The 21,557-nt window shown below is 36.2% G+C and overlaps 1 protein-coding gene across 1 annotated transcript in view; it reads left to right on the forward strand.

Moving 5' to 3' along the window:
* Positions 1-21,557, forward strand: part of PTPN13 (protein tyrosine phosphatase non-receptor type 13) — a 222,809-nt gene that overhangs the window by 31,619 nt on the left and 169,633 nt on the right. Inside the window, exon 2 of the mRNA XM_031664826.1 lies at positions 7,867-8,004. Within this exon, the coding sequence (XP_031520686.1) occupies positions 7,872-8,004 (133 nt within the window). The 5' untranslated portion in view covers positions 7,867-7,871. The remainder of the gene's footprint in view (positions 1-7,866; positions 8,005-21,557) is intronic.

A 21,557-nucleotide genomic window follows, 5' to 3' on the forward strand; every position in this document is an offset into this window, starting at 1 on the left:
ACTTTTGAGTATACAGTTGAACCTTAAGTTTTGGGTGAGTCAAAAGTTATATGTTGATTTTCAGCTGTGCAGAGGGTCGGTTCCCCTAATGCCTGCATTATTCAAGGGTGAACTGTATATCCAAAAGAATTCAAAGCAGGATCTCAAAGAGATATTTGCATACCCATGTTCATCACAGCATTATGTGTAATAGCCAAGAACTGGAAACAACACAAATGTTCTACACAGGTGAATGGATACAGAAAATGTGGTATATGCATATACGGTAAAATATTTTGCAGCCTTAAAAAAGAAGGAAATCCTGTCACATGCTACAACATGGATGAACCTTAAGGACATTATGTGCAGCAAAATAAGCTAGTCACAAAAGGACAAATACTAAATGATTCCACTCATATGAAATATCTAAAATAGTCAAAATCATAGAAACAGAAAGTACAAAGTTGGTTACCAAGGGCATTAAACACCATAAGTTGGTGTTTAATGGGTATAGAGTTTCAGTTTTACAAGGTAAAGTTCCAGAGGTCTGTTCAATTATGATGTGAATATATTTAACACTACTGAACTATACACTTAAAAATGGGTTAAAATAGTAAATTTAACATTACATATTTTTTACCACAAAAAAAAAAAATGGGAAAGTTAACTTTTAGACAACAAATTTACCATTTATTATTATTTCTTAAAAAGCAAGTGTTACTTGAAGTTGTGCTTAGTTTCTTCTAACAATAAAAAAAATCCAGGCAGCTTCATGGAACAAAGAAAAGGATTGCTATTTCACCTTTGGTTGGGTTTAGTTTTTGTTTTGTTTTGTTTTTTCTTCTCTTTTTAACAGCTTTATTGAGGCATGTTTGACATATTTAACTGTACATATTTAAAGTATATAATTGGTTAAGTTTTGCCATATGTATGCACCTATGAGATCATTATCAGAATCAAAATAATGGACATATTTATCACCTCCAAACGTTTTCACATTTCCTCATGCCACTTTTTAATCTTTCCCACATGCCTCTCCGTAGGGCAATACCATCTTTAGGCAACCACTGATCTGCTTTCTGGAACTGTAAATTAGTTTGCATTTTCCATAATTTTGTATAAATGTAATCATACAAGGTACACTTGTTTCTGTCTTGCTTTCTTCATTTAGCATAATTATTTTAGATTTATCCATGTTGTCACATGTACCAGTAATAATTTTTATTGCTGATTAGTATTCCATTGTGAGGATATACTAAGATTTTTTTTTAATCCATTCACCTGTTGATAGATATTTGCTTGTTTCCAGTTTTTAGCTGTTACAATTAAAACTGCTATGAACATTTGTGTACAGGTCTTTGTGTGGACATATGCTTTAATTTCTATTGGGTAAGCAGCTTGGCATGGAATGGCTAGGTCATATGTTAAGTGTGTATTTAACTTTTTAAGAAACTATTATTAACAGTTTTCAAAGCCTACCATTTTACATTCCCAATAGCAATGTATGAAAATTCCAGTTTCTCTGCATCTTTGTCAACACTTAGTATGCTTTGTCAACACATTGTGGTTAATCTTTTTAATTTTAGATATCCTTATAGCTATGCAGCCATATCTCATTGTTTTATTTTTATTTTCCTAATGACTAATGATGTTGAGAATTGTTTCATGTGCTCATTTGCTAGCCATATATCTTCTCTGATGTCCATTCAAATCTAAAAATACTGGATTTTTTTTTATTATTATATATCCTGGATATAAGCCCTTTATCAGTTATGTGATTTGCAGTATTTTTCCTTAGTTTGTGATTCATTTTTTAACAGTTCTTTATTTTCAGATAGCAAAGATGTTTAATTTTGATGAATTCCAGTTTATCAATTTTGTTTTCTATTCTGGGTCATGAATTTGTTTTCATATCTACAAAAACATTGGCTAACTGAAGTCACAATGATTTTCTCATAACTTTTTAATGGCCTTCAAGACCTTATTGTGCACAGAAAAGCTTAGTGAAAATTATTTTTAAATGAACATTCTTATTACATTAAAAATTCTAAAACCTAGGTCTTAAGTTGTTTTGTTTTGTTTTGTTTTTAATGGGGTTTTGCTCTGTTGCCCAGGCTGGCGTGGAGTGGTGTGATTATAGCTCATTGCAGTCTCCACCTCCCAGGCTCAAGCAATCCTCCCAACTCAACCTCTCAAGTAGCTGGGACTACAGGTATGCACCACCATGTTCAGCTAATTTTTTTTAAAAGTATTATATGTAGAGATGAGGTATTGCTGTATTGCCCAGGCGGCCTTGAACTCCTGGACTCAAGTGATCCTCCCACCTTGGCCTCCCAAAGTGCTGGGATTACAGGCGTAAGCCACTGCACCTGGCCATAGTTCTTAAGCTTTTAACATCAATTTAATTATATTTTCTATGTATACATGCAGAAAGTTTCAAGGGACCCTTTGAGTATATAATCCCATTTTCAAATCTACTCAATTAACATCCCATAAACACTTTCAACTGCATTAATACAATTAAAAGCCAATTTAAAAGTATGTCATGTATCTGACTGACAAAAAAACCTTCCCAAGTACCCAAATAAGTCTTCTAATGAATGAAAACTTATATAGTGAGACTTATGTATGGCAAGCCTTTAAGGGTCTCTTGTATGTTCCAGTGGCATTTTGTATGTTTTAAAATACAAGCCTCAACCATTTTCTCATTACAGTATTTAAATTGGAATCACCATGCTAAACTGTTGTTCTAACTCACCTATTTCTCTTAGCTAAGATACTATGTATGTACAGATTCTTTAAATTTAAAAAATACTAATATATGGGCTTGTGTCTCAAACTTTTCTCTACTTAATTCTGAATCTTCCTGAATGAAAAGATGCTTACAATTTTGAGGTTGCCTTCTCAACTCACTGTGGTTTCTTAATGACCAAAGATGTCCTTAGCCAGGATGCTGAGTGAATCCTTGCTCAAAACTAGTGGCATACACAGAGCTCTATTTTATAGCTGCTTTGTTCTTGAAACAGCATGTTTCTATAGCCCTATTTCTTTAGATTCAAGTTAAATATTCCTAATTAATCTGTCTCCAGACAGGTTATTTTATCACTTGATTGGATTTAGTTAATCTGTTTACTATTCATTCTGTTCTCAATCACTCGTATGTGCTTCCTGTGAGTGCCACAATCCTTCAGGATTAAAATGACATCTGTTAGAATCTCTTTGTGGCTTTGTCTCTGTGAGCAGTTTTAAGGTCATGTCAGTAATACCTGTGTTAACCAAAAACATAATAATGATTCTGGTTATGTGATAGAAATAATTTTTCTTATTTGAAATTTTTTCCAAAAACTTTCTAGTTATCATGTAGCATATAACTTTCAAGAGAATAAAAGTAAATAATATGGCTATGTTTATCGTAAAATTTAGCCTTTGTCATAGGTTAATGTGATAATGCCTGTCATATATCTGTACTCCCAAGTTATCTAGTACTGTGTCTAAAGGAAACAATTGAAGCAACAGGCTTTAAAAAATTTTCGTAACTAATTCTGTCCTCATCTGTTGGTTGACTTCAAGCTTTTTTCCTCCAGTTTCTTTTTTCTTTTTTGCATTCCTCTTCAACTTCTGCATTTCCTTCATTCCCTTGTTATCTTTGGAGCTAATGATCTGAAGTGCTATGATAACGGTAAATAAACATATGTAAGAGAGAAAGATGGTGCTAGTAGGCAATTTATAAGCTGATAGCTTTGTTGTTTGTTTTCTAGAAAGCTGCTGTAATACTACATTAAATTCTGACATTGGGTGATCAGAGTGAGGCAGTTTAAAAAAAAAGTCTTTAAGTTCTTGTTTAGCAAAGCTGTAAATTAAAAATATTAAATCTATTCTGATAGCTTGATGATAACTTTGAAAAACAAATGTTCCTGTCTATGTTTTGGAGTTCTAAGAAGTTCTAACCAGAAATGTTCATAAAGATCCTATATTGAATATACAAAAAAAAGTTTAAATAAAAATTAACAGGGTATTGTTATAATTTATACCCTATTCAATCAAACAACAGACATATAATTAGTAATCTTTGTAGCTAGAAAAATTAATTACTGAAAAAATTTTATTGTGTGAGAAGTTACTTTTAACCTTTTCATTTTTTTATTTATAGGGAATAATTATATCTTAAAATCCAATTTATTTTTAAAAAGTAAGTAAAAACAGTATCTTAGGATTTAAAACCTAGTCTGTCTCTTGTGCTGTCTCTATATACACATATATATGTGTGTGTGTGTATGTATATATAAAGCCAACATATTGGTTTTACAATGGGATACATAAGATATCATCATAAGCAAGTTATTTTGTTCTCCTTTTTTCCTTCCTTCGTTCCTTCCTCCCTTATTTCACCAGAGGAAGTTGTGCCTCTATATAAAAACCCAGGTCCATAATTCCCTCCTTGCCCTTTGGTAATACTAATGACTACAGTCACTTAAACTCCATAATTAAAAGTACCTAGTCTGGCTGGGCGCGGTGGCTCAAGCCTGTAATCCCAGCACTTTGGGAGGCCGAGACGGGCGGATCACAAGGTCAGGAGATCGAGACCATCCTGGCTAACCCGGTGAAACCCCGTCTCTACTAAAAAATACAAAAAACTAGCCGGGCGAGGTGGCGGGCGCCTGTAGTCCCAGCTACTCGGGAGGCTGAGGCAGGAGAATGGCGTGAACCCGGGAGGCGGAGCTTGCAGTGAGCTGAGATCCGGCCACTGCACTCCAGCCTGGGCGGCAGAGCTAGACTCTGTCTCAAAAAAAAAAAAAAAAAAGTACCTAGTCAGTATATTAACCAACATTTCAATGTCCATTCAGAGCTAAAACTTTTCCCTTCCCTAGCTAATATTATCTATAGATGGAAGACAGTGTGATTAGCTTCTCTTTTTGTTACTTTTCTCCTCACTCACTGGCAAGTTGCTATATCTCACCCCAACAGGATCTAAAGAAGAGAGAAAGCAAGGGAAACAGTTTTTGTTGTTATTTTTACCAGACTCCTGTTGTGAAATTGCTTTACTGTTTTTGAACTTCATATGTGTTTAAGGCTGGCCCTTTTTCCTTGTGTGTACTTTTGTGGGTTCTTCACAGTCCTTCACTGGAACTATACTGCATGTGACACTACAGAAATTTTTCCCTCCAGCTAGCCAGTAACCCCTAACCCTTCTAGCCCTCAGCCTAGTTTTCTTTCAGGCCATTCCACAGTAGAAATAATTCTAATTTGAATCCTTCTTCTTTCTCTTTCTCCTCTTCTTTCCCTTCTCTTCTTTTCCCCTCCTTTCTCTGCTCCTCCTCCCTTCTTCCTTTTTCTTGGTGGTGGTCTGGGTACTTCCAACCAGAGTTCTGGGTGGAACTCTGGGTAGAATTTTTTAAACAGCTTTTCGAGATATACTTCACATACAATAAAACTTACCCTTTAAAAAAATTATTTTTAGTTTTTTAGAGACAGTCTCACTCTGTCAACCAGGCTGGAGTACAGAAGCATGATCATAGCTAACTGTAACCTCAGACTCCTGGGTTCAAGTGAGCCTCCCTTTTCAGCATCCTAATAGCTAGGACTACAACAGGCACCACCATGCCCGGCTAATTTTATATTTTGTAGAGATGTGGGTCTCCCTGTGTTGTCCAGGCTGGTTTTGAACTTCTGGCCTGAAGCAGTCCTCCTGCCTTAGCCTCCCAAATTGCTGGGATTACAGGCGTAAGCCACTATGCTCAGCCTTCACCCTTATAAAGTGTATCTTTAGTGATTTTTAGAATTTTTGTGCAACCACTGCCACTATCTAAATTTTAGGACATTTTAATCCTCTGGGTAGGATTTCGTATGGGTCCAGACTGGCCCTCTGTGTGGCCGTGCTTCCTTTCCGCTCTCTTATCCTGAGCAGTGGAAGTATAGCTGGCTCCTGATACAGTACGCCTCCTCACTCTTGTGTGCCCTCGCCTGTCTACCTCTTGTTGCTGCCTCAGAGTGATAGACAACACCTTTAGATTCCTAAAGTGTGTATTAGGCACTGTCTGCTGTGCCCTCCGCTAACTCAGGGGAACATGTATCAAGGACTCCCAGGGGTCCCATTGAAGCTTCTTTCACTGGCTTGAGGTGAAAGGAAGGCACCTTTCCACATCCCTCCCGCTTTGGAGGAGACATGAATATCAGCACACAACTCTCTTCAAAGAAATTCTTGTGCAATCTTTGCTCTGCTCTTTATACCCTGAGTATATAGGCTTTAGAGCTATCTAACCAGTTCTCAGACATATTACTTTGGAAATTTGCTACAAGGTAGTCCTTCTTACAAGTCATGTTGGTATCTGATTGCTAATAGTATCTGATCCCTCTGTTGAAACTTCCAGTTTATTAATACTTTTCATGTAGAAGATAACTCACGTATCTTTAGAAAGGAATGAAGCTTCTACTTTTTTCTCTTGAATAAATATGCTATTATATCATAAAGTCAATGAGAACCTAGAGACTTTGGCGTGGGCAGGGGATCTAAATAAATAATCGCACTTCTTGTACAACCTAAGTAAAAGCGCTTTTGGCTTTTTTAAAGTAGTATCTTACATTTTCCTTTTAACTATCACATTGTGTATATAAGTAGACACCCTGGAGGCAGACTTTAAGCATAAAATGTTTTAGTAAACATTTAAAAAAGAAAGTGAAAGGACAAGACTGGCCTCATTTATAGTTGGAATTGCTTTTTTCAGTCAGGATTAAGTATCATAAATCTAAATTAAAAGAAAATAGTAGCTTGTCTTGTTAGTTGAGTAAACAAAGTCAACTTTTATCTAAAACAGATGTTTTTATAGGTTAACTTTTAAACTCCTTATTTGGCTTCTTTTCCAAATCTGCTTCTCCCTTACAATAGAAATATACTATATACGTTATGCGTAAATTGGTTTTGTCTGGGTAGAAATCTTATGAATCACTCTAAAGAACAATTTTCAAGTTGTGTCAATTTAGAAAAATTTATATAGAAGGATTTTAACTAGTTACATTTTCCTCTTTTAACGTAAAAATAGGTTTATTAAGCTCCATAGAAAATCTTAAGTTTTATCAGTATATCATCTACTTAATTGAACGCCATTGGAAAAATTGACCTGACAAAAATTTCAGGACAGACACTTTTCTGATCTTTTATTAATTCACCGTCTGTAGAATCATATATCAAAGCATGTTCACAAGCATAACCACTTCCCTTGTCATAGCCACCCAAAAGGACATTTTTATTGTTACTATCATTCCTATGTTACAATAGGGAAACAGAGGTTTAACGGAAAAGTGACTTTCCCAGGGAAAATGGTGAGTTGCCAACAAAACTGGGTCTGGAAATATTTAATTGCATTTAGTGCAAGATATACAGTTACAGTATATATAGGAGATAATAGAAATCAACTAAAGAATGGAAGAAATGTGTTCCATCTTATTCCCAACTTCCCCTACCATGGCTATAGGTTCTCCTCTCTATTTCTCTCTACTTTTATATCTGGGATGGATAGGATGAAACCTGGAACAGAAATCTGAAAGGCCTTCATTCAGTTCAGTCTGACTGCTTTGGTTTATGATCTGTATTTTTGTGCCTCCTAGTACCCTGGGGTCTCTGCCTTTTTCCATGAAATAGTCACCACCCCCATTCTCCAGTTCTGTCTCTGAAGTTGACCATGTTGGGCTTGGGCAAGTGGTTGTTTGAGGATTTTTCCCTCCAATTCCTTTACCTTCTATGAGTTTAAGGTAACATTTAGATTGATAGCCATATTGAGAAATTAGGCAGACAGGGGGCTTATAGTCTGTCATCACTGATGTAGAGCTTTCACTACTGCAAGTACAGTTAAGTTGCTGATGCATCAACCATCTGTTACCTTTGTTTCCCAGGTAATATGCACGTGTCACTAGCTGAGGCCCTGGAGGTTCGGGGTGGACCACTTCAGGAGGAAGAAATATGGGCTGTATTAAATCAAAGTGCTGCTGCTGCTGCTGCTGCTGCTGTTGTTGTTGTTGTTTCAGTATTCGGTAGCTAAAATACAGATACAGGGTCAGAGATTAGATTTTTGTTTCATTATTCCTGTGCCTTTGGCAGAGTATGAAAGGAATACTTTCCTTATCTCTTTTAGGGCTGAAAAAGCTCAGCTATTATCTATATTCGTTAGAATATCTTCTATGTGCCCAACATTGCACCAGGCAGCAAAAGTGTAATGGTGATTGCAACCAAAACAGTTCCTCTCAGTTTAGAGCTCACAGTTCAATGTGGAAAATAGCTATTAATAAAATATTTGGACCAGGCATGGTGGCTCACACCTGTAGTCCCAGCACTTTGGGAGGCTGAGGTTGGGGGGTCACTTGAGGTCAGGGGTTTGAGACCAGCCTGGCCAACATGGTAAAACCCCATCTCTACTAAAATTACAGAATTTAGCCGGTGTAGTGGTGGGCGCCTGTAATACCAGCTACTCAGGAGGCTGAAGCAGGAGAATCACTTGAATCCAGGAGGCAGAGGTTGCAGTGAGCCCAGATTATACCACTGCACTCCAGCCTGGGTGACAGAGTGAGACTCCATCTCAAAAAATAAATAAATAAAATAAATAAATAAAAGTTATATATACACACACACACACACACGCACACATTTGTACTGTATAAACAAATGTAAAAATGCCGCCATGACAAGGGCTAAAAGGGAGGGATTCAGTGACTCTCTGAGAAGTCATAATAGGAGGATTTGACTTGGTCATGAGGCAGAAAAGGAAGGCTCTCCTACACAAGTCATTCCTGTGCTAAGACCCAAAAGAAAAGTTAACCAGGTGAGAGGGAGGGGAAAAAGATCTGGTAGAGAGAATAATATAGGCATCCCTGTTACTCTAAATTGGAATAATATAGGGTCAACAAGTATTTTGGTGTTTCCCTGTAGAGGGGATCTCTTGGTCCAGATGGTTGTGTGGCATTGTGGAGTTAGAAAAGTTAGAGTCATCCTTTGGTTGTCCAGAAATATTTGATATCATGCCAGAAGTTGCACATGAAGATGGTGTTTGCCATTCACAGCACGTGACCAAAACTTATTTAGAATAGTAGGTGGAAAAACCAAGCTTCATCTAAAGAATCAGTCTCTAAAACTGATTTGAATGCATATATCAGGCACAAAAAAGCCTGACAGAAATAAGTAAGGATTGAGGGTAGTGATAGTTCTGAAAGCGTGGTACCAGCAACATTAGCATCTTTTGAAAACTTGTTAGAAATGCAACAATAAAACATACATTAGAGACCTACTGAATAAGGAACTCTGGGGGTACAGCCCAGCAATTTGTGTTTTAACAAGCCCTCAAGGACATTCCGATGCATGCTAAAGTTTGAGAACCATTTATAGGATAGAGTTGCTAAAGACCAGGAGCCATGGGAACCTTTTGGAAAGATGCAGGGATAATTACTGATTGAGTACAGGAAAGTATAGAGACAGGGGAAGAGTGTTTGGGGACAGGTAGTAAAGCTTTGTTGTTTTTGTTGTTGTTTTTTAATTCAGAGACAGGATTGTGAAGAAACAGTGTTAGGGCCCATGCATTGGTGCTATAACCTTTATGTCTGATGATCTTTAATTAAAGTTAGTATTAATTTAAAGAACATTTATTCATTTGATCTAATATCACAACCAAAAATCTGGCTATTTTAAATAAACATTATTGCTTTGTTTGCTTTACTTTATTTTCCAGAAAATTTTCAGAAAATTGGAAAGTATAGACACTCCAGAGTATTCAGAATGTAGCTGTGCTCCAAAGGTGTTATTGAAGGAAAGATATGTTGATGGCATTATTTAGTCAATTAATAATTGTCAATATTTAAGAAATACTTTCTACTTGTGAGGTATTGTGTGGAAGATCTGAATAAGTAGGTGTCACTTTTGCCTTTAAGGAATTTATTCAGATAAAAGACACAACTGCAAATTTACCACTTCAAAACAATGTGCCAAATGAGTGACATAGACAATAAGTACTACAGATATTCAGAGGAGGAAGAGAGAATACCTCTTTTTTTTATACTAATGGCAGGATTATTGCCCAGGCCATGACTCATAGAATATAAAGCATCTTGCATACTGTAAGTACCTAAGGGTTTTTCCTTGTTTTCACATTTCATAATGTTAATAGAGATCAAATGAATATAAAGGTGTTGTCATTGAGAGGCAATTATTGCATAACATATTGGCACATTATAATTAAAAGACTTACCAGATGTATTATAAAATTAATTATGAGGTAGCTGTGTCTTAAATGCTGTGCAATAGGAGCTGGTTAGCATAAGGCCTCCAGTCTGATTCACAGAGTATTATCAGTAATACAGAGAGATTGAATTTGGTTTCTTTGGCAGTTTGAAGATTACCAATTGTCATGATTGCCAATTGGAAATTTCTATGTATTTGGAGGAAACAAATTCTTATTTGATTTAATTTATCAGAAATTTATCAGTTTTCATTCTTTGTATTTGATTACACAGTATCTTTTCATATATTTGATCACACAATATCTTTTTGTCACAAGTTCTTCTCCTGACTCTTGTAACGAATTGAAATAAAATAATTATTAGTTTTTTTATTTTATGAATGAATGGTGGTTGTCTTAGTTCTCTCGTAGAGTCCTTATGCGTAACACTGGGAGTGGCGGGGGAAAAAAAGCGGGTAAAATATAATGGTGTCCAAGAAGTTTATTTGTTTTTTAAAAATGCTTTCTTGTCAATGACTTTTCCCCCGTATCATCTTGAACTTGCACGTTGTTCCCATTTCTTTTTCAGAATATGAGTGCAAGCATGCTATTGACATTCCTATAAGAGGGAGCTGGAAATAAGCATTTCTATTGGGGTATTATTGAACAAAGGTCAAGAAAATTATCTGTTTCTTCATATTTTTGAGCCTCCCAGCAATTGAAGGCTTTCCATTTTTAAAAGCAAAATTGCTATGGTTATTATTCATAGGATAATGATATCTAAGCATGGCCTTGTTGAAAGACACCATCTTCAAATGAACCTCTCTTCAGAGGAGGGAAAATGTAAAACTTTTAATATTCATGCACTTCTAAACATGTAGATGAAGGTGATGATGAAAACTGGTTCTTCTTTTGGTGTAAGTTTCTTAGTTTTGTTGCCTTGTGGTTACTAAAACATGCATTCTGTATGACTACCCTGAGAAATCATAAGATAGTATTTTTTGAGATTTTCTTGTGATCTTACACATGATCGATCTTTGTAAATATTCTGTGGTTTGAAAAGAATCGTACTGTCTATTCCTAGGCTATAGCCTAAGCTCGTTAATGTTTGTGCTTACACTTTTTTTAAACTTTATTAGTCTGTATTCTTCATCTGTCAAATTGCTAGGGATAGTCAAAACTTCCCACTATGATTGTTTTTGTCTGTCTTCTTCTGTAGTTACTTATTTTCATGCAATTTTGTGTGATACATGTGATGGCTAATAATTAATATAAATGGACAAGATATTTTATTAATATAAAGTTTTTTTCTTTCTACAAGTCATTGCAATAAATTCTGTTATCTGCTCTTAATATTGCCACCTTTGCGTCATTTTTGTTGACATTTACCCACCTTTCCTATCTCTAGTATAGCTTTCCTCCTTCCTTTATTTTCACATCCTCTGTGCTGTAATTTAGATACTTTTTGTGAATAGTAGATAGCTAGATTTTATTTTTACCTAGCTGAGGAGTTGCTGTTCTTTAATTAGGAAGTTAATTGTAGTTATTGAAATAAAAGTTCTGGGAAACTTTTACTAAGAATCTTCCTGTGTTATGATTTCTCAGTTGTATGCCTTTCAGTTTATCTTCTCTTTTCTTTTTTTTTTTTTTTTTTTTGAGATGAAGTCTCACTCCGTCACTCAGGCTGAAGTGCAGTAGTGCAATCTCAGCTCACTGCAACCTCCACCTCCCGGGCTCAAGTGATTTTTGTGTCTCAGCCTCCTGAGTAGCTGAGATTACAGGCATGTGCCACCACACCCAGCTAATTTTAGTAGAGACGGGGTTTCACCATGTTGGCCAGACTGGTCTTGAACTCCTGACCTCAGGTGATCCACCTGCCTCAACCTCTTCAAGTGCTGGGATTACAAACGGGAGCCACCGCGCCTGGCCCACTTCATCTTTTTAACCGATTGAGAATCCTAGCTTATGTCAGAAAAACATATATACATTTAAGATTTTAACTTTTATATCATGGATGAATTCATGTAGGAGCTCAGTGTTCCTACATAATTAAAAAAATGCTATCCTCTTGCTTTTTATGAATAATCTTTAGAAGTGAGGTTATTGCTACCTTGAAAAACTTAGCTTACACCTGTAGTAATTGTCCAAAACAGTATTTTGTTGTTGTTGTTGTTGTTATGGAACTGTTGCTTTCTGCAGAAAACAGCTCTTTCGAATCTTGAGGTTTTAAGGTGTTAGATTGATTGATTAGTCAGAAGAAGAGACTGAATTTCCCTCACTCAGGCAAGGATATAAATCCCTTTATAAGTAGTCACTTCTGATTCCGTATTTAATAAATAAAAGAATAATTAATGAAATGAGTAATTTCAATAAACAGTTTAAAAGATAATAGAATAGGCTGGGCGTGGTGGCTCACACCTGTAATCCCAGCACTTGGGGAGGCCGAGGCGGGCGGATCACGAGGTCAGGAGATTGAGACCACGGTGAAATCCTGTCTCTACTAAAAAATACAAAAATTAGCCGGGCGGCCGGGCGCGGTGGCTCAAGCCTGTAATCCCAGCACTTTGGGAGGCCGAGACGGGCGGATCACGAGGTCAGGAGATCTAGACCATCCTGGCTAACACGGTGAAACCCCATCTCTACTAAAAAATACAAAAAAAGTAGCCGGGCGAGGTAGCGGGCGCCTGTAGTCCCAGCTACTCGGGAGGCTGAGGCAGGAGAATGGTGTGAACCCAGGAGGCGGAGCTTGCAGTGAGCTGAGATCCGGCCACTGCACTCCAGCCTGGGCGACAGAGCGAGACTTCGTCTCAAAAAAAAAAAAATTAGCCAGGCGTAGGGGAGGGCGCCTGTAGTCCCAGCTACTCGGGAGGCTGGAGAATGGCGTGAACCCGGGAGGCGGAGCTTGCAATGAGCCGAGATCCCGCCACTACACTCCAGCCTAGGCGACAGAGCGAGACTCCATCTCAAAAAAACAAAAACAAAAAAATAATAGAATAAAGCATTTGATAAAGAGAAATATTAAAAACAAGCCAGGTTCATTGTCTGCATTAAAAAGTTCCAACAGATACCAGCAAGTGCCCTGGGAACATTGAAAGACCACGTTGTGTTTCTTATATTCTTTGAAAGACAAATTTGGATCAGATTGTAGAGAACAGAGCATATATAATTATTTGGCTGTATTTCATTTTTATAAAGTCTTATTATAGTGAAAATGACAAATTTCTATAGAAAGCTAAGACAAATATCAGACTTCTCTTCACTCCTAAAAAAGTGCTTAAAAATTAGAATTTATAGATAACTTTAAAAAATCTTAATAGGGAATAAACCTATTAAATAATATCAGCACAATTTAGTGAATATTATGTTCTATTTTTATACAATTACTTTTATTGCATAAATACTTTCAGGAAAATTCTCTTGCTACTAAAAGGAAAAAGTATATATAAGAAGTACCTACATAAACTCAGAACCACACACATATTTTTTAATTTATGGAATCAAACTCTTAGAGCTGAAAATATTTTAATCTGTTCAGTCTAACTAATTATCTTAGAGATAAGGAAACAAAGCCCAGTTTAAATGACTTACGGGAGTTAGTATTGGCAGAGAAGAAATAACTATTTTAAAGCAAGTCATTATGAACTTACACCTATTTAGAGCTATAAAATCACTTCATGTATACAAAACAATAAAGTTTAAAAATTGATATAGCACTCATGAATACAGCAACAGGAGGTTTACAAAAACAGTATCAGGTGACATGATTTCAGATTCTGTAGTTATTTAAAAAAATAAAGGAAAATGATGAACAAAATTGTTGGAAGTATTCAACAACTTACATGAAATGGACACCTTAAAAGACACAAACTTCCAAAGCTTACTCAAGAAAAAAAAAGACAGCCTGAATTGCCCTATATCTATTAAGATGATTGATTTTTTCTTTTTGGAGACAGAGTCTCACTCTGCCACTCAGGCTGAAGTGCAGTGGTGTGATCTTGGCTCACTATAACCTCTGCTCCCAGGTTCAGGCTCTTCTCCTGCCTCAGCCTCCCGAGTAGCTGGGACTACAGCTGTGTGCTACCACGTTTGGCTAATTTTTTTTTTTTTTTTTTGTATTTTTAGTAGAGACATAGTTTCACCATGTTTGCCAGGCTGGTCTTGAACTCCTACCCTCAAGTGACCCGTTCGCATCAGCCTCGCAAGGTGTTAGGATTACAGGCGTGAGCCACCACACCTGGCCAAGATGATTTAATTTATAGTTTAAAATACTCCACAAAGAAAATTCCAGCCCCATGTTGTTTCACTAGGGAATTCTACTAAAAATGTAAGGAAAAAATAATAGCAATTCTATACAAACACTATTAGAACATTGAAGAGAAGGGTATATACTTCCCAACTCATTCTATGAGGGCAGCATTACTGTGATTTCAAAATCAGACAAATACATTAGAGAAAATAAAACTACAAACCAATATGTCTTACAAACATAGATGCAGAAATTCTTAAGAAAACTTTAATAAATTAAATCCAACGATATATAAAAATGATAGCACATCATGATCAAATGGATCCTAGGAATGCAAGATTGGTTTAACATTCACAAATCAATCAATATAATTGACCATAGTAATGGCTAAAAAAAGGAAAACTATATTATCTTTTTAATAGATACAGAAAAAACATTTGGTAACTTCTAATATCCATTTCAATCTTAAAAAGCTCTCAACTAGGGGCCAGGTGTGGCAGCTCACACCTGTAATCCCAGCACTTTGGGAGACTGAGGCAGGAGGGACTGCTTGAGTTCGGGAGTTCGTGACCAGCCTGCAAAACATGGTGAAACCTCGTCTCTACAAAAAATACAAAAATTAGTCAGGTGTGGTGACATACACCTGTAGTCCCAGCTATTCAAGAGGATGGCTTGAGCTCAGGAGGTTGCAGTGAGCCAAGATAGCACCACTGCACTCCAGCCTGGGCAACAGAATGAGGCCCTGTCTCAAAAAAAAAAAGAAAAGAAAAAAAACAAAACTCTCATATAGGAGTAGAAAGGAACTACCTCAACCTAATAACAGGTATCTTCACATCATACTTACTGGTAAATCATTGACTCTTCCCCTAAGATCAGGAATAGATCAAGCGTATGTGCTCTCATTACTTATATTGAACATTGTATTCTAAGTTCCAACTAGTGCAAATAAAACAAGACAAAAGGCATCCAGATTAGAAAAAAGTAAAACTGTATGTATTTGAATATGACATGTTCTATATAGAAAATTTGATAGAATCCAAAAAAGCCACTTGAACTCATAAATGTTTAACAAGTTGAAAGATACAAGATCAATATGCAAAAAACAACTCTTTTACTATTTAGAAATAGTTAAAAAAAATGTAAAACATGGAATACAAAATTTAACAATATGAAAAAATTAGGAATAAACCTGACAAGAGATATGAAGGCCTATGTAACAAAACTAAAATACAGTGCTGAGAGAAATTAAAGAACACCTAAATAGATAGAGAGCTACAGTGTGTTCCTGTATTGAAAGACTCAGTATTGTTCAGATGTCAATTTTCTCTAAACTGATCTCTAGATTCAGTGCAATTCCAACAGGCTATATTTTTTTGTAGAAAATGACAAGTGGATTGTAAAATCCTGATCTCAAGATTTATTATAAAGCTACAGTAATCAAAATAAACAGCTAGATCATTTGAACATAATAGCATCCAGAAATAAATCCACACCTATGTGGTCAATTGATTTTCAAGAAAGAAAGGATGCTCTTTTCGATGAATGGTGCTGTAATAATTGGATATCCATATACCAAAAATTAAAGTTCTTAAAAAAAATGAGACAGTAGTTGTGTCCCTGAGTTAGGCAGAGATGTCTTAAATAAGACAAATGTATGGTCCATAAAAGAAAAAAAGATACAGTGGACTTCATCAGAATCAAAAACATCCACTCTTCTAAACATATGGTTAAGAGAATGAAAGGAAAAGACTTACACTGGGAGAAAATATTTGCAATTTTTTTTTTTTTTTTTTTTTTTTTTTTAAGACAGAGTTTCCCTCTGTTGCCCAGGCTGGAGAACAGTGGTGAGATCTTGGCTCACTGCAACCTCCGCATCCCAGGTTCAAATGATCCTCCCACCTCAGCCTCTCAAGTAGCTGGGATCATAGGAGTGTGCCACCATACCCAGCTGGCTATTTTCTCATATTTTAGTAAAGATGGGATTTTGCCATCTTGGCCAGGCTGGTCTGGAACTCCTGGCCTCAAATCATCTTCTGCCCACCTCGGCCTCCCAAAGAGCTGGGATTATAGGCATAAGCCACTGTGCCCAGCCAGCTACTGGAAGTTTCATAGACTGCCAGTGAAAATGTAAAATGATACAGCTTTACATTTGGGAAACTGACAGTTTCTTTAAAAGTTAAATAAACCTGCCACATACATTCCTAGTTACTTAAAAGAGATGAAACCGTATGTCCACACAAAGACTTGTACATGAATGTTCATAGCACATTTCTTTGTAGTAACCAAAAGCTGGAAACAATACAAATGTCTATCAACAAGTGAATAGATAAACACATTGTGATATATTCATATAATGGAACGCTACACATCAATAAAAAGGAGTGAACTATTGGTACATGCAACAACATCGATTAATCTCAAAATAATTATGTTGAGTGAAGGAAGTCAGACAAAAAGTAGTACGTTCTATATGATTCTAATCTAAAACTCTAAAACATACAAACTAAGCTGTAGTGACAAAGCAGATGAGTGGTTGTTCAGGGATGAGAGATGATGATGGGGATGAAGCAGGGAATTATAAAAGATCATGAGGAAACTTTTAGAGGTGATGGACATATTAATTATCTTGATTTGATTGCCATAATAGTTTCACAGGCATATTCATATGTCAGAACATCAAATTGTACTCTTTTAGTATGTACAATTATTGTATGTCAGTTATTCCCTAACAAATATGCTCAACCAAAAGGAGTATCATCAAATATTTTTTCAAAAATTGTTTAAATTTAGAGCTTGATGTTTTTTCTTATTAATTTTAAACTGTGTTTTTAAAAGAAAAATGGTTTTCAGTCAAATGCTATACCTGACTTTTTTGAGCCAAATGTTCATTTTTTCTCTTTGTAGATCAGCAGGAGTAGACTACCCACCTTTAAAATATATGTATAATAGAATTTTCTAATAAGTGTATTTAAATTAGTTTATTGAATTTAGTTTTTAAAATGACTAAAAACATTTTTTAAAATGAAAAAAATTCAGAACACTGAAAACATTAAAAATAGACAATGTTATGGGATTGTGTTCCTCAAAAATTCATGAAGTCCTAACCCCTAATACCTCAAAATAGGACTATATCGAAGATAGGGTTTTCAAAGAGCTAATAATGTTAAAATACAGTTATTAAGGTGGGGCCTAATGCAATATGACTAGTGTCCGTATAAGAAGAGGAAATTAGGACATAAACACATACAGAAGGAAAACTATGAGAAGATACAGGGAGAAGATGGCCACCTATAAGCCAAGAAGAGAGTCCTCAGAAGAAACCAACCCTGCCAGCACCTTGATTTTGCACTTTTACGAAAGTAAAGAATTGTGAGAAAATAAATTTCTCTAACTTAAGTCATCCATTCTGTGGTACTTTGTTATAGCAACCCCAAAAAATGAATACAGGCAGAATGAAAAAAATTAATAAAACATCTAGAAATAAAATATATGGTGACTAAATTTAAAACCTCAGTGGAGATCTTCAACAGATTAAACAGATTATCATTATTTATTTATTTATTTATTTATTTATTTATTTGTATTTCTTAATTTTTTTTGAGATGGAGTCTTGCTCTGTTGCCCGGGCTGGAGTGCAGTGGTGCAATCTTGGCTCACTGCAAGCTCCGCCTCCCAGGTTTACGCCATTCTCCTGCCTCAGCCTGCCGAGTAGCTGGGACCACAGGCACCCGCCACCACACCCGTTTAATTTTTGTACTTTTAGTAGAGACGGGGTTTCACCTTCTTAGCCAGGATGGTCTCGATCTCCTGACCTCAAGATCCAGCCGCCTTGGCCTCCCAAAGTGCTGGGATTACAGGCATGAGCCACCGCACTGGGTCATTTTTATTTTTAATTATTATGCCTACATACTAGTTATTTTTGAGGTACATGTGATATTTTGAAAAAAGCATACAGTGTATAATGGTCAAATCAGGGTAGCTGGGGTATTCATCACCTCAAGCATTTATCATTTCTTTGTATTAAGAACATTCAAATTCTACTCTTTTAGTTATTTTGAAATATGCAATAAATTGTTAATTGTAGTTGCCCTATTGTACTACTGAACATTACATCTTATTTTTTCTAACTATTTTTATACCCATTAACCATCCTCTCTTTATCCCCATTCCCTACTAACCTTCCCAGTTTCTGGTAACCATCATTCTACTCTCTATCTCCATGAGTTCAATTTTATTTTTGAAGCTCTCACCTATGAGTGAGAACATGTGAAATTTGTCTTCCTGTACCTGGCTTATTTCACTTAACATAATATCCTACAGTTCCATCCATGTTGTTGCAAATGAAATAATTTTATTATTTTAATATGGCTGAATAATATCTGTTGTGTATATATGCCACATTTTCTATACCCATTCATCTGTTGATAGATACTTGAGATGATTCTATAACTTGGCTATGGTGAGTAGTGCTGCCATAAACATGGGAGTGAAGATATCTCTTTGATATACTCATTTCCTTTGTTTGGGATAGATGCCTAGCAGTGGGATTGCTGAATCATATGGTAGTTGCATTTTTTTTTTTCGAGGAACCTCCACACTATCCTCCATAGTGGCTGTAGTAATTTACATTCCCACCAACAGTATACAAGGGTTCCCCTTTCTCCTCATCCTCACCATCATTTATGATTGCCTTTCTATTTTATACAAGTCATTTTAACTAGAGTGAGATGATATTTCATTGTAGCTTTAAATTTCTCTGATTAATGATTTTGAGCCTTTTTTATATACTTGGCTGTTTGTATGTCTTCCTTTCAGAAATGTCTGTTCAGATCCTTTGCCCACTTTTTAATGGGATTATTTGTTTTTTTCTCTTAAGTTGTGTTCCTTATATATTCTGGTTATTAATCTATCAGATGGATAGTTTACAAATATTTCTCCCATTCTGTGGGTTGTTTTTTTGTTGTTTCCCTTCCTACGCAGAAGCTTTTTAGCTTGATGTGATCCTATTTGTTCAATTTTGCTGTGAACAAAAATGGTTTGGTTGCCTGTACTTCTGAGATCTTACACAAGAAGTCTTTGTGCACACCAGTGCCCTAGGGTTTTTCCTCAATGTTTTTTCCTAGTAGTTTCATTGTTCCAGGTCTTAGATTTAAGTTTTTAATCTATTTTGATTTGATTTTTGTATATGGCAAGAGATAGGGGTCTGTCTTCATTCTTTGACATATGGATATTGTTTTCCCAGCATCATTTATCGAAGAGACTGTCCTTTCTCTAATATATGTTCCTGGCACCTTGGTCAAAAGTCAGTTCACTGTGAATGTATGAATTTATTTCTGGGTTCTCTATTCTTTTTCCTTTGCCTATGTGTCTCTTTCTATGCTAGTACCATGCTGTTTTGGTATCTATAGCGTTGTAGTATAATTTGAAGTCAGGTAATGTGATGTTTCCAGCTTTGTTCTTTTTGCTCAAGATTGCTTTGGCTATTCTGGGTCTTTTGTGGTTCCATATAAATTTTAAGATTTTGTTCTATTTCTGTGAAGAATTTCATTGATATCCTAGTAGTGATTGTATTGAATCTGTAGATTGCTTTAGACATGCATCATGTCTAAACATGTGTCATATCTAAACGCATGTCAACTACAGACATGTGTCATGCTTGGTTAATTTTTATTTAAACATTTAAACAATTTTTTTTTTTTGAGACAGAGTCTCGCTCTGTCACCCAGGCTGGAGTGCAGTGGCCAGATCTCAGCTCACTGCAAGCTCCGCCTCCCCAGTTTACGCCATTCTCCTGCCTCAGCCTCCTGAGTAGCTGGGACTACAGGTGCCTGCCACCACGCCCAGCTAGTTTTTTTTTTTTGTTTTTTTTTTTTTTTTTGTATTTTTTTAGTAGAGACGGGGTTTCACCATGTTAGCCAGGATGGTCTCGATCTCCTGACCTCGTGATCCGCCCATCTCGGCCTCCCGAAGTGCTGGGATTACAGGCTTGAGCCACCGCGCCCGGCCACATTTAAACAATATTGATTAGTCCAATCCACGAACATGGAGTATCCATCCATTTTTTTGTATCCTCTTCAATGTATTTTCATCATTGTTTTGTTTTATTTTGTTTTGTTTTGTGGTGGAATCTTGCTCTGTCACCCAGGGTGGGGTCCAAAGGCACGATCTTGGCTCACTGCAGCCTCTGTCTCCTGGGTTCAAGTGATTCTCCCTGCCTCAGCTTCCCAAGTAGCTGGGATTACAGGCACCCACCACCACACCCAGCAAGACAGGCTCAAGTGATCCTCCCATCTCAGCCTCCTGAGGAGCTGGGACTGCAGACATGCGTCATGCCTGGCTAAGTTTTGTATTTGTTTGTAGAGAAGGGGTTTCACCACGTTGCCCAGGCTGGTCTCAAATTCCTGAACTCAGACTATCCACCTGCCTCAGCCTCCCAAAGAGCTGGAATTATAGGTATAAGCCATTGCACCCGGCCTGTTTTATAGTTTTAATTGTAGAGATCTTCTACTTCTTTGGTTAAGTTTATTCCTAGGTATTTTATTTTATTTGTAGCACTTGTAAATGGAATTACTTTCTTAATTTCTTTGTCATATTGTTTGCTAATGGTATAGAAATGCTACTGATTTTTGTATGTTGAGTTTTGTATCCCTTAGCTTTACTGAATTTGTTTATCAGTTCCAAAAGTTTTCTGGTAGAGTGTTTAGGTTTTTCTAAATACAAGATCATATCATTTGCTAGTAAGAATAATTTGACTTCTTCTTTTCCAATTTGGATGTCCTTTATTACTTCTCTTATCTAATTGCTGTGGCTAGAACTTCTAGTTCTATTTTGAATAAAAGTGGAAGTAGGCATCCTTATCTTGTTAGGGATCTTAGAGGAAAAGCTTTCAGTTTTTCCCCATTCAGTACTAGCTGTGGGTTTGTCATATATGGCCTTGATCATGTTGAGGTATGTTCCTTCTGTACTGTTTGCCGAGAGTTTTTATCATGAAGAGATGTTTAATTTTATTGAATGCTCTTACAGCATGTATTGAAATAATCATATGGTTTTTGTCTTTTATTCTGTTGATATGATATCTCCCATTTATTGATTTGCCCATGTTGAACTATCCTTCCATCCCTGGGATGAATCCCACT

This window comes from Papio anubis, chromosome 3 (genome assembly GCF_008728515.1).
Source record: "Papio anubis isolate 15944 chromosome 3, Panubis1.0, whole genome shotgun sequence".
Taxonomy (NCBI): domain Eukaryota; kingdom Metazoa; phylum Chordata; class Mammalia; order Primates; family Cercopithecidae; genus Papio; species Papio anubis.